This window comes from Triticum aestivum, chromosome 5A (genome assembly GCF_018294505.1).
Source record: "Triticum aestivum cultivar Chinese Spring chromosome 5A, IWGSC CS RefSeq v2.1, whole genome shotgun sequence".
Classification (NCBI taxonomy): Eukaryota; Viridiplantae; Streptophyta; class Magnoliopsida; order Poales; family Poaceae; genus Triticum; species Triticum aestivum.
The window spans coordinates 676960028-676973559 of record NC_057806.1 but is presented as its reverse complement, the minus strand read 5'-3'; the positions used below and the strand labels follow the sequence as shown (position 1 = coordinate 676973559).

The window sequence follows — 13532 nt, the reverse complement described above, 5'->3', positions numbered from 1 at the left end:
AATACAGTGGATGAATCAGAAGTACAGACGTGGTGTAGTAGTACTAGGATAGATGGAGGGATTAAGCTAATGGCGATTAGCGGCGGCGACGATGACGGAGTAATTAGACAGACGGAGACCGTGAACTAGTAGAACTACAGGGAAAAAGAATGCAGAGTGGATTGACCCTTGCAGAATTGCTAGAACCAAAACCGAGCTTGTGTCTTGACGATCAACGCCGCCGAAACACGATGCAATATCAAACCCTAATAAGGGACGCAAGAGCACAGATATGGCGCATCTATCAGATGCGTTTTCTGAGTATTTCCTTCAAAACTAAAAACCTCCTCTTTGCATGGCCACACGGCCTTTATTTATATAGGTGCACGCAGGCAACCTGGTCTAAGCCCGTAACTCACAAGGACACGAACAGACTTGAAAAAACTAATTAACTAGGAGGAGCAAAACTAATATACTACCTCCGTCCCGGTGTATAAGTCATTCGCGTAGTTCTAGGTCGATAATTTAACTATCTAAATATGTATTATATGTGACAAAAAATATATATTTAGAAACTACATCCGCGTGGAAATCTAGTGATATACTTTTCATGACATATAACACATATTTAATTCCTCAAATCGATGACCTAGAACTACGCGAATGACTTATACACCCGGACGGAGGGAGTAGTAAATTCTCCATATAACCAGGAGACCTTCACATATATGGTTTGGACTGTCTATTTTGCATTTGACTGATTTTCAATTGGGTATCATTCAAATTTTCTGACCACTGTCCCGATGACACTTGTAATTGTAGAAAGCTACCGATAAAAAGAATGTATTCGTTTCCACGAAAACGGGTCGGGCTGGAAAGACCCGGTTGTGTACTAAACCTCTAGCCGATCTCTCCTAGCAGCTTTCCTGGACCACACCTGACAAAAGAGAAGAAAGAAAAAAACAGTTAAACCCCAGGCCTGAACTTGCCTCCCAAGAAAGTAAACAGATCTCACACCTCTTCCTCCCCGTCTAAACAGATCTCACCTAACACACAACCACCCTCTCCACGCCCAGAACCAAACATAGGAGACACCATGGGAGGGGGGGTTGAGAAGAAGATAGAATAGGAACAGCCATGGAAGAGGAGCATCAAGGCTGGGCAACAGCACAAAGACACATGGCAGATAGGGGTGGTACCTGGAGAGAACACAGAGGGGGGATCTGCCACTAATTGCTGGACTCTACAGGAAGAACATCTAAGAAAGGATCCACATGTCAGCAAATCTTCTAAAAACTCCATTTTACTCCCAGTATGCTCCCAATTTTGATTATTACATGAAGTTGACTGCACAAAACATGACAAGGAGATGATTAGTAACAGTGTAAAGGAGAAACTAGTAGTAAAATCATCAAAACAGAGAAAATCATCATAGTTACAGAACAGAAAATGGAGGAAAGAGCATGAAAACAGACCCCTTACAACTATCAAAAGCAGTAAAAAGACAAGACAAACAACAGCATGGTTTCAGTATACATTGCAAGTATCAGTTCAAACAAGCCCCTTACATCTATCAAAAAGCGGTGAAAAGACAAGACAGACAGCAACATGGTTTCAGTATACATTGCAAGTATCAGTTTAAATTTTCATTCACAGAGGAGTAATTACTGACAGTTTAATTTTCCTTGAAGGGTTACATATATTACTGGTGATTTCTGGCAGTTTAATTTTGGTGTTACTGCAGATGGAAAGCAAGCAAATAACATTCACAGAGGAGCAATTTCTCTCAATGTCACAAGAAGAACTGATCCTAAATGTGAGTTGCATTACATATATTACTGGTGATTTCTGGCAGTTTAATTTTGGTGTTACTGCAGATGGAAAGCAAGCAAATAACATTCACAGAGGAGCAATTTCTCTCAATGTCACAAGAAGAACTGATCCTGAATGTGAGTTGCATTAGCAAAATCAGTCAGAAACTTTAAGGAAAATCTATATACATGTAATTGAGAAGTTCAAATACTACTGCAGGATACATTTTCATTCACTGCGCTTCTACGATCTGACATTATATACAAGGTAAAAGAGACCTACTACTCTGTACTATACACAAACGACATTGTTCATACAATGAACAAATATTAAAACTTTTGAAATGATACTTGCAGGTTCATTCAGGGAATTCACCTGTGAACACATATCAACAAAGAGAGGAAGTGTCCGGGAAAGACACATACGACAACACCGGCGCAGAACTTGATTCAAATGTAAAATCGCATATTAGGTTACAAAAATTCATAATGGGAACAAAGAGACTAAATTTACCTTCTCTGTGCAGACATTGCAACAAATGCATCAAGACATAGCAACTAAAGAACAAGCAACAGAACCAAACCCCTGGGACACAAACCTATTTGACAACATTCAATTGGAGCAGGTAAATTGCAGAAATTTCAAGAGATCAATGTACATATCATACATGAAAAACTACAAGGAGATCAATGTAGACTAATTGACATAAGCAAAATGAGCAGATCATTGAAGATGATGAACCCACTACAGCAGCAGCAACATCTCAATCAACTACTACAGCAAGTGCATCAAACACAGAATCAACAGACACTAGAGCGCTCACTGACACAAGAGAAAACACTGAAGAACAAAGAGGAGGTCCTGAGAACTCACGTGAAGAACACAAAGACAATGCCTTTCTCGATAAAGAAGACACTGAGAAGTTCCTGCAAAATGAAGAAGATGTTGCATCAGAGGGCAATCTGATGAACATTAGTAGCAATTTGAAGCCGCATATGGGCATGCAGTTCAAAACAAAAGAAGAAGGGCAAGAATATTTCAATTTTTACTCAAAAGTTGCTGGGTTTTCAGTGGCTATAGTAGCAGCATCAAGAACCATAAGCAAAAAAAGGAATAATGAGGTTACAAGAATTACTATGAAGTGCAACAAATATGGAAAGACAAAGGAAAATGATAGAGTATGTGTAGTGCCTACAAGAAAATCTACAGTCATTGCAAAAACAGACTACAAAGTGGTGATGGTCATAACCGACAAAAGAGGTGCATGGGAAATTACTAGACTAGAACTAGAACACAACCACGAGTTGACCCCAAACAACAGATAATCCTCAATGACATCTTTATACTTTGCGCGCAAACCATCGACAACACCAGAGAAAAACTTCCCAGAATATCTAGTGAAAGTAGAACAAACGGGGAAATCAGAAGACCGCTTCATCCTCCACAAAAACAAAAGAACAAGAGCATTACAAAAAATGGACTTCATTGCGGAAAATTTAGCAACAAATAGAGAAAGATAAGATAAAGTGCATCAAAAAGAATACTAACCACATTTCTTCTTCCAACACTTGATAACTTCCTCTTCAAACATTTCACTTTCTGAAGAAAAAAATACAAAGACAACTAATAATCAGCAACAAAATGATAAGCCATCAGAAATAACAACACATAAACTCAAAAACAACACAAATAAATACACATACATGATCCATATAGAAGTCAAAGAGAGCTTTGTCAAGCCCTCCATCATCACTAGATATTTCCTGTCAAAGGCAAAATATAAACATAAATTGAAAAATTGAAAAGAAAAATAATGATTTAAAACTAGGGAAGCAAAAGAAATAAATACCAAGGACATAGGATGAGAACCATCGGCTACAAAATCATTAGGAACAAAAGGATCATTTAGAGAACCATCACTCTCAAGAGAAGAGACTAGAGGTACTTCCTTGTGAGATGCTTTCCGCAGCCTCCCCGTTGAACCAAACCTAAAAATACAAAAGGCAAAAATCATTAGACAAATGAAGCAGAAGCAAGCACTAGCCGATATGTTACAGACCTCAACCACACAAAAAGTAAAGTGAAAATACTCTATGGGATTTATGCAACAATTACAGTCCTAACCCGCACAAAATACACTGTAATCCCTACCACGAATTACAGTCCTCACCCACACAAAATTACAGTTTAAAACTCTGCTGATTTACAGAGTAAACCCTATGACTAATTCTACAGTAAAAGTATAGGAAAATACACTGTAATCCATACCAAAAATACAGTCCTCACCCACACAAAATTACAGTGTAAAACTCTGCTGATTTACAGTGTAAACCCTATGACTAATTACACAGTAAAAGTATAGGAAAATACACTGTAATCCATACCAAAAATTACAGTCCTCACCCACACAAAATTACAGTGCAAAACTCTGTTGATTTACAGTGTAAGCCCTATGACTAATTACACAGTAAAAGTATAGGAAAATACACTGTAATCCCTACCACGAATTACAGTCCTCACCCACACAAATTACAGTGTAAAACTCTGTCAATCTACACTGTAACCCTATGGTTAATTACACTGTAAAGCTCCATGAAAAACACTGTAATCCCTACCGCGAATTACAGTCCTAACCCACACAGAATTACAGTGCAAAACTCTGCTGATCTAGACTGTAACCCTATGGTTAATTACACTGTAAAGCTGCATGAAAATACACAGTAATCCCTACCAAAAATTACAGTCCTAACCTACACACATTACAGTGTAAAAACTCTGCCGATTTACACTGTAAGCCGGATAATTACACTGTAAAACTCCAGAAAATACACTGTAATGCCTACCACATATTACAGTCCTCAAACATACAAAATACAGTGTAATCCTCTACAAAAATACAGTGCAAAAGCCGGATGATCTACGACAAACTGAAATTACAGTACTCAGACACACAAAATACAGCATAATTACAGTGCAAATACAGAACTCAAACGCACAACTTGCAGTGTAAAACTTTGGTAAAATTATGAAAATTACAGTCCTCAAACATAAAAACTTACAAAAATGTAACAATGCTGAAATTACAGTCCTTCAATGAGTAAAACTCCGGATAATTACATAGTAAGGCCCTGTTTGATAGCAAAGTATTTTCTAAGTATTTTGAGAATACTACAGTTTTTGAGATTACCACAGTTTTATTTACAATGAGCTGTTTGGTTGCCCCTAACAACTATGCTTTTAATATTGTAGTATTGAGCAAACTGCAGTTTTTTCTCTGCATAAAAAGAAGAACTCCAAACCTCTTTTTTTAAAACAGAGCTTAAGTCATGCAAAGACTCTGGTGATTACAGTCATAATTACAGTCCCCAAACAACAACAAAAACACTGTAAAATTCTGGTTACTTACAGTCCAACACCACTAGCACACTTACGGTCATTCAACCACACAAAAATGCAAGTCAAACAGTCTACAGTGAACTTCAAATATACATTACAATATTCATCATGCATAAAGTACAACTATGAAACTAAGGGGAAATACATACTAAGATGGAGATACAATGACAATCAGAGACGAACTACAGACTAAAATACAACAATACATAAGCATGGCAAAAAACTGGGGGGTTACAGTGTAAATTCATGGGTTTGAGCGCTGTAAAAAATGGGTGGTAATACAACACCAATACATGGAGTAGTCAGATGACTGACACAGCTAACACTAAACATCAACAACGAGCAGATCGAACTCTAAAAACCTAAAACTAACACCCCACACAAGGGATTCGCGGCGAACTGAAGAGAGCGCATGGGACCCGTAGTAATCTGACGCCAGCAGGGGGGATTCCGCGGCGAACTGACACCAACAGAGGGGATTTCACCGGTAAAATGACCTCGACAGAGGGGATCCGGCGGCGAACTCCATAGATGAGCATTGGCTAACAACAAACCACGCTGACCAACCGCTAATAATCATCAAAAATCAACAGGATCCACACCACCAACAACAAAACGACTGCTAGAACTCTAGATCTGAAACCTACGCGACCAAAATCGAAGCAAAACTCATGGGGGAAAGGGAGAGCGACAACGGGAACTAACCAGGGGAGCAATCAGGTCCGAGGTGAGAGGGACCTCGCCGCCGCCGCTCGACCGCCTCCGCCGCTCGAGCGTTTCCCCTCCTCCGCCGCTCACCTCTCTGCCCCCTTTCGAAACAGTACCGCCCAAATGAAAATGGAGGAATTCAAAAGGAAAAGAGGGAGAAAGGAAAAGGAAAAAAACGGGCGTCCAGTAACGGGCAGACCCGATGAACCGCACCCAACGAAATAAAATCGAACCCGGTTCAAAAGGACAACCAACCACAAAACCACAGATCTCAGCACGAATAACAGCGCGCAATCGGACGGCCAAGAATTTGAATGATAGCCAATTGAAAATCACTCGACTAAAAAATAGCAAAATCGTTAATTAATTCCAACGAGGTGGAGTCCAAAAGTTTGGCCTGATATCTTCCGTTGGTGGCGTCGCTGGCGATTGATATTTAACCAAACGTTATAGCATTGACTGACATGCTCGTGGTACGGGCCCAAATATACCTGCGCCTGTTCTCCTCATGCCAGCTGCTACTCCATGTTGTGTTGGTATGATATATTTTCTACAGCCCGAGTCGCATGCATGCTTCTCAGTCGTGACCTTCTCTGATGGTGCAATAATATTAGCTACATAGTTAGGGGTGATCACATGATCCACTCCCCCTTCACGCGAAACCGTCCTCGGTTTCGAGGCACTCTTAAAAATCTCCTTGTGTATGGCAAACAGAAGATCAATCTTGATAGCGTTGTTACCCATGGGCTGCAGCACACGTTTGATGCCAACATCTCAAAACACATAAGTGTTGGATCTCCCCTCATATATAGCATTGCGATCATATTGCCACGGACGACCCAATAGCAACTAACACACATCCATTGGCACAACATCACAAATCACCTCATCATAATATATGCCAATATTGAACTTTACACGTACCTTGTGAGTCACCTTCAGTCGTCCGGAGTTGTACAACCACTCAATGCAATGTGGTTGCGGATGTGGCCATGTCTTCAATCCTAAAGCGTCAACCACACGCTTGCTTATGATGTTGGTGTAGCTCCCTCCATCAATAATCAACTTGCAACACTTGTTGTTGATTCGGCATTGTGACTGAAAATATTTCCACCATTGTCCCGTGCTTGGAATTTGATCCTCTTTAGCTCGTTGCACCATGATGCATGGCAGATCATAATCCAAAGGATAGCACATGATAGGATTAGATTTCCTTTCCCCTTGCTTGGGCTCATCAGACTCTGAGTCAGTTTTGTCTTCGGAAACATATCCATCATTAACAAGGAGCACTCTCTTCTTGTTCGGACAATCAATGTGTTTGTGTCCCCTACCTCCACATGTGTAACACACAATCTACTAGTATGCGTAGCTGACTGCGCAATAGAATCAGACCTTGAAGTCACTTTGCTCGCGCTACTAGGTTCTTTGATTATCTCCTTGTGATTAGTAGTAGCTGACCTATAGGATGAACCTGACTTGACATTGTCACCATCATGTGAATAGGATCGCCTCCCCGTGCTGAAATTGGTGCGACCCTTGGAAACTTGATTTGCCATGACCCACTGTTTGGCACACTCTGCTTGATGAAGAAGCTCTTGCATATCATTATACTGCATCAAATCAACACGGTCGCGTATATCTTCATTCAGCCCCTCAAAGAAACGTGTCATGGTTGCATCATCAGACTCATGCACACTAGTTATGATCATCAAAACTTGCATCTTTTGGTAGTACTCATCCACCGACATGGCTCCTTGGACAAGACGACGAAGCTTTGTGTGCTGCTCCTTCTAAAAATAAACTAGAACAAAGCGAGCATGCATTGTACGCTTCATCTCACGCCATGATTCCGGTCGTGCGTCATTATGGTTGAGTTGATTCCACCAAATTAATGCATAACCTGAAAACTCAAGAGAAGCAAAACGAATCTTCCGTTCCTCAGAGTAACGGTGGTTATAAAAAAATCTGCTCCACACGCATCTCCCACTCAAGATACTCCTCGGGACTGGCCTTGCCTGTGAACGAAGGTATAGTAATTTTTATTCTACCAATACCTCCGTCCTCATCCTCATCGCGGCGCCGCCTTGGTCCATCATCACAGGGACGAGCATCCTGTCATGGTCAGCGAGGCAAGTTGTCGCGAGCATCAGAACCATCCTCGGACTCAGCATCATTGTCGTCGTTGGCAACGTCCGCGTCACGAACGTGTAGAGGTGCTTGCTGCTGCAGGGCATGTTGTGCCCTCACTGGAGCAGCCATGCCGGTTGCCCTTGCCTCTAGGCGACGGAGGGCTGCCTGCATGGCTTGGAACCCGTCAGTCATCGTCTCGTCGAGGGCCTTCATGCGGTTGCCGAAGTGCTGGTATGTAGCCTTGAACATAGCACGGACACCTGGGTCCAGATCGGGACCATATTGCGGCGGCCCGTCATCCTCCCGCACCTCATCCTCGTCACGCTTGCTTGCGGTTGACATCGTGTGCAGTGATAAACCTGGCGCTATGTGATACCAGCTGATACGCCTCAAGTAGCGTTGAGACGATTTTTTTGGATGGCCCGATCTTTCACCGCGCGCACATACAGGTACCAATGGGATTGATAGCAAAGAACGTAAAACAATAGATGATAGGATATGATTGCAGGCGTATGTAGTAGCTAGATGAAATATAGTGGATGAATCAGAAGTACACATGTGGTGTAGTAGTACTAGGATAGATGGAGGGATTAAGCTAATGGTGATTAGTGGTGGCGACGGCGACAGAGTAATTAGACAGACGGAGACCGTGAACTAGTAGAACTAGAGGGGAAAAGAATGCAGAGTGGATTGACCCTTGTAGAATTGCTAGAACCAAACACGATGAATTTTGCTTCACGATCTACGCCGGCGTCACGATCTACGCCGCCCAAACACGATGCAATATGAAACCCTAATAAGGAAAAGAATGCAGAGTGGATTGACTCGAAAAGAAACGGAGCTACTAGTTTGCGCTCCTTATTAGGGTTTCACATTGAATTTTGCTTCATCTTCCTCCGGCGGAAGCCATGCTTTGTCCCGTGACCGGGTACCAACGGCCGTCATAGCGATCGGGTTTTCCCGCTTCACTGCAATCCCTAGGTCCTGAAGATACCTCGTGATAAAACACCAAGTAGACAGTGGGTTCTGAAATTCATTGTCATGGATTGCTTTCCTTCGCGCCCCCCATATAGCCCACATAGTGATCAGGGCTTTTGCAAGCTCCGGTTCAGTTAATGTTTCAAATAGGCAGAATAACCACAACCTGGGATCCGGTGATCTATTAGAAATGACATGTTCCACTGCCTCTTCTTCACCAATTGCCCACACACAGCGAGCCATGCGGCAGTCAAACAAAGAGTAGCTCCGGTTCAGCCTTTATTTATATAGGTGCATGCAGGCAACCTGGGCTAAGCCCGTAACTCACAAGGACACGGACGGACTTGAAAAAAGTAATTCACTAGGAGGAGCGAAACCAATATAGTAAATTCTCCATATAACCAGGAGACCTTCACATATATGGTTTAATTAATTCCAAGGAGGTGGAGTCCGAAAGTTTGGCCTGATATCTTCCGTTGGTGGTGTCGCTGGCGATTGATATTTAACTAAACATTGTAGCATTGACTGACATGCTCGCGGTACGGGCCCAAGTATATCTGCGCCTGTTCTCCTCATGCCAGCTGCTACTCCACATTGTGCTGGTATGATATATTTTCTACAGCCAGAGTTGCATGCATCCTTCTCAGCCGTGACCTTCTCTGATGGTGCAATATTATTAGCTACATAGCTAGGGGTGATCACATCAACTTTAGAAGAGAGGATGACATTAATTATAAAAAGTACCATTGAGTGTTGGGGAGGAGAATCACTAGAATATGTATGCCCTGTTGCAATGCAGAGACAATTAACCGGCCAACCTATGCACCTCAACCCAATTTACTTAGTGTCGCAATCTACGTGGTTGTTAAACGCTACGAGAGGTTCTCTCTTATCTTTTCCCCCGCATGTTTTGTTCTTTCCTTTTTATTTTATTTTTTGTTTTTCAACATTTTATTCTTTTCATTTTTATAAAGCATGGAATTTTCAAAATCCATTAACTTTTTTCAGTGCATGAATATTTTTAAAAATACATGGACTTTTTTCCTCGTGCATGAATATGTTTTCAAACACATGAGCATTGTTTATTTAGCATGGTCAATAATGAGCTGAACATTTTTTAATATATAAATAATAATTATATGTGCAATATGTATGTTCAAACTTTTTTGTGGCATAAAAATGTTCATTAAATAAAAAATACCTTTTCCAACATAGTAAAGAAATTATCGATGGCCCATGTGGTGGTCACGTGTGATTTAATGACTATTTGATAGTGTGAAATCTATGGAAGGCATACCGTCATCATCATTTGGGTCGGCCCATTCATGTGGCGATGTGAGCGAGGATTCGGTTCTACTCGCTAAAAGCGAGGTATAGCAACGCCGGGAGCGAACGCGTCTATGTCTCGCTTGATGTGAGACAGATGGACGCCTCGCCTCAACCGTCGCCAGATTGGGTTGGTTCAGTAGCATTCCTTTCTTTTCTTTGCTTCATTCATTTCCAGAAAGTGCTATATCTCGCTTACTGCAATATGTCACAACATCTCGCCTCTACATGCGGCTTAGTTGGCTTAGTTGGCCTGCTCTAGAACCTTTCATCAGTTTTATTTTGTATTTCTCCTTTATTTTATTATTTAATTATTTTTAAAATGCATTTCAACTTTATTTAAATGCATGTTGAACATTTGTTTATACAGGTTGAACATTTTTAAGATACACGTTATACATTCTTTCAAACACACATTGAGCAATTTTTTTCAAATACATATCAAACATTTGGAATGGCACATTGAGCATTTTTTTAATACACGGTGAACATTTTTAACATACATTTCAAAAATTTCAAGAACGGCGTTTCATGTGCTTAAACATTGTTTTATTGGCCATTTTTTAAATATGTTATTAACAGTTTCCTAAAAAGAATAGTTTCCCGAAAAAAGCATTTTCCTAAAATTGTGCGAACAATTGCTTACATCTCATGACTATTTTTTAAAATGGAATGAATACTTTTTTAAATGATACAATTTTTTCACAAATTACTTGAACAAAGGTTTGAAATTTTCTAAAATGTAAACATCATGTTTTAAACAGGTGAATATTTATAAATTTCACAAAAATATTTATGAGTGGTACGAACATTTTTCAAAAAAATGCGTGAACAACTGTTTTACACTACATGTGTTTTTTCTAAATGCGCAGAGAACATTTTTAAAAAACTTAAGTTAATTAAATTGTGTAATATATGTAGATATAATATTATAAATAAAATTAAAAGTGAAATGAAAAAATTGAACAGAACGAGCTAACGAGACAAGTGGAGGAATGGCAGTTCTATACCTTGACCTTAGCGAGTAGTACCAAACCATCGGCCACATTGCTGCATGTATGGCATGCCCAAATGATGGTGATGGTAACGTTTCCACGGCCGGGATATGTTAGGTAGCTTGTCTAAAAAAAGAAAATAAAATGATATGTTAGGTAGTTAACAAATCCTCCTCCATCCGGATACATTCGTTTTGAGCGATAGTTATTTCCGAATGAAGCAAGTATATCTTTAGTTAATAAAGAAGTTTATAGACCATTGGATGGATAACTTTTCCCTTCATTCTCTTTTTTGGTTGTATTCATTTTCTTCTTCTCTTCCTTTCCGTTAATACTTTGTTACCAAATTTTTAATTTGGATTTCTCAACCAATTTTCGCAGCTAGCGAAACTTTGTTTTTCTAGAGAATGTTTATGTAAAAAATACACGAACATTTATTTGCGCAGACTAAAACGCCCAATTATTTCTTGAATTTTATGTGCGATAATTTCCAAAATATTATTTTATCCAATAAAATGTACATTTTTTGTAAAAAATGTTCATATGTTAAAAAAAATACAGTTATACATAAATGAAAAAACACGTATCACTAAAAAGTGTTCCCTTAGTATTTTTTTATATATTTATGTATGTGAAAAAATCGTGTATGTTAAATAAATATACAAAAGGTTCTAAAAATATACACCTATGTCAAAATATTGTTCCATAGTTTATTTTAATTTTTTGTATTTTAAAAATCAGTTAAAAGATGTTCAACTTGTATTTGAAAAATACTCAACATACCTCTAAAAACGATCAAGATTTATTGGTTTTCATGCATAAACAAAACATTTTCTAAAAATGTTCGAGTAATACTAAAAAGTATCTATAAACATGCTATGCATATTTGCGTAATTTTCATCATCTATCTAAAAAAGTGTTTAACATGTATTGAGCAAAATGTTCAAAGTTTAATTTGAAAAAAATTACAGAGCAAAGGTGGCAATCGGCTAGACCTGTTCAGGACCCATACATGAATCTCTCATCAGATCTGTCATGTGCCACTACCCTACCAATGGGGTCGATTGCACATCTATGCCTGAAGCCAATGGGTAAGCCATACCGATCGGGCACCTATGGAGGCTTAGCCTATGTGTGTGTTTGTTAGCTATTTATTCATCAATGACGTCAGCGAGCTAGCTACAATGTTCTACTAAAAATATGGACAATGGTAACGTCCACATGTATGGTGGAAGTGAAACCCGTCCACACGTCTTATAAACACAGACTGCGTCACGTCACCGCATGCATGCATGTAAGAATCATTTTGGATTTTCAGTTTTTAAAATTTTTATCTCTTAAATGAAAAATCCGATTGAAAATTCGTTTTCACCATTAAATCACTCGCGACGAGATCTTCGAAACTAGATCTCATATTAATATATTTCGACAATTTTTTTTTGTTAAAAATTACCATGTCTATTGCATATGAATTGCCAGGGTGTTTACACTAAAGCTGTCATGATATGTTTCAGGTACTTTCTTCTACATTTTAAAGTAAATTTTGACATTTATAAAATGGGAAATTAAGAAACTAGACTTGCCATGAACCATAAACTAAAATTGCCATGATACATGCACCTAAAATTGCCATGGTTCATACAAAAAATAATTTTTATGGTCAATGTACTGGAGTTGCCATCATCAAAATACTAAAATTGCCATGTTCTATAAACTGAATTGCCATATGGCAACTTTAGTTTAAGCATTATGGCAACTACAGTGTAAACATCATGACAACTTTTAAGCAAAAACAATTCGTCGTAATATATCAACATGGGTCTAGTTTTGAAGATCTCGTCGAGACGGATTTAATGGTCAAAATGGATTTTAATTCGATTTTTTAATTAGGAGATAAAACATTTTAAAACCAAAAACCAAAAATATTCTTGCTGATGTCATCTGTTCACATGTGGCAAAATTTAAATGCTTGTGGGCGATGTGGGCGATGTGCAAGATGGCACACGTGTGAGCGTTAGTTTTTCTGAAAAATATTGGACGTGTGTTAAAAAAATATTCATTATCTATTCCAATTATTTTAAATGTTCATTTTGTATATGAAAAATGTTCCGTGTATTGCAAAAATATTATACATGTATTCAAAAAACGAATTAGTGTATTTAAAGAAATATTCAACATGTGTTTCTGTATTAAGAAAAATGAACAGTG

The 13532-nt window shown here is 39.1% G+C and overlaps 1 protein-coding gene across 6 annotated transcripts; it reads right to left on the bottom strand.

Annotated features, from left to right (window-relative positions):
• Positions 1-676: 676 nt before the first annotated feature.
• LOC123105912 (uncharacterized) lies at positions 677-6044 on the bottom strand. Of its 6 annotated transcripts, none has more exons than XM_044528093.1 (9): positions 5893-6044; positions 3641-3779; positions 3495-3554; positions 3340-3414; positions 2665-2717; positions 2305-2389; positions 2167-2234; positions 1179-1326; positions 677-916 (listed from the first exon to the last, which is right to left on the bottom strand). In XM_044528093.1, exons 4-9 carry the CDS (start codon positions 3380-3382, stop codon positions 894-896), a joined length of 420 nt encoding a protein of 139 aa, XP_044384028.1. In that variant the 5' UTR covers positions 3383-3414; positions 3495-3554; positions 3641-3779; positions 5893-6044; the 3' UTR covers positions 677-893. The 6 variants fall into 6 exon arrangements, 4 of the variants coding, with proteins under 4 accessions (XP_044384028.1, XP_044384027.1, XP_044384029.1 ...); XM_044528092.1 differs by having other exon boundaries at positions 3340-3390; XR_006451081.1 differs by lacking the exon at positions 2167-2234 and having other exon boundaries at positions 3340-3390.
• Between the last annotated feature and the right edge of the window lie 7488 nt (positions 6045-13532).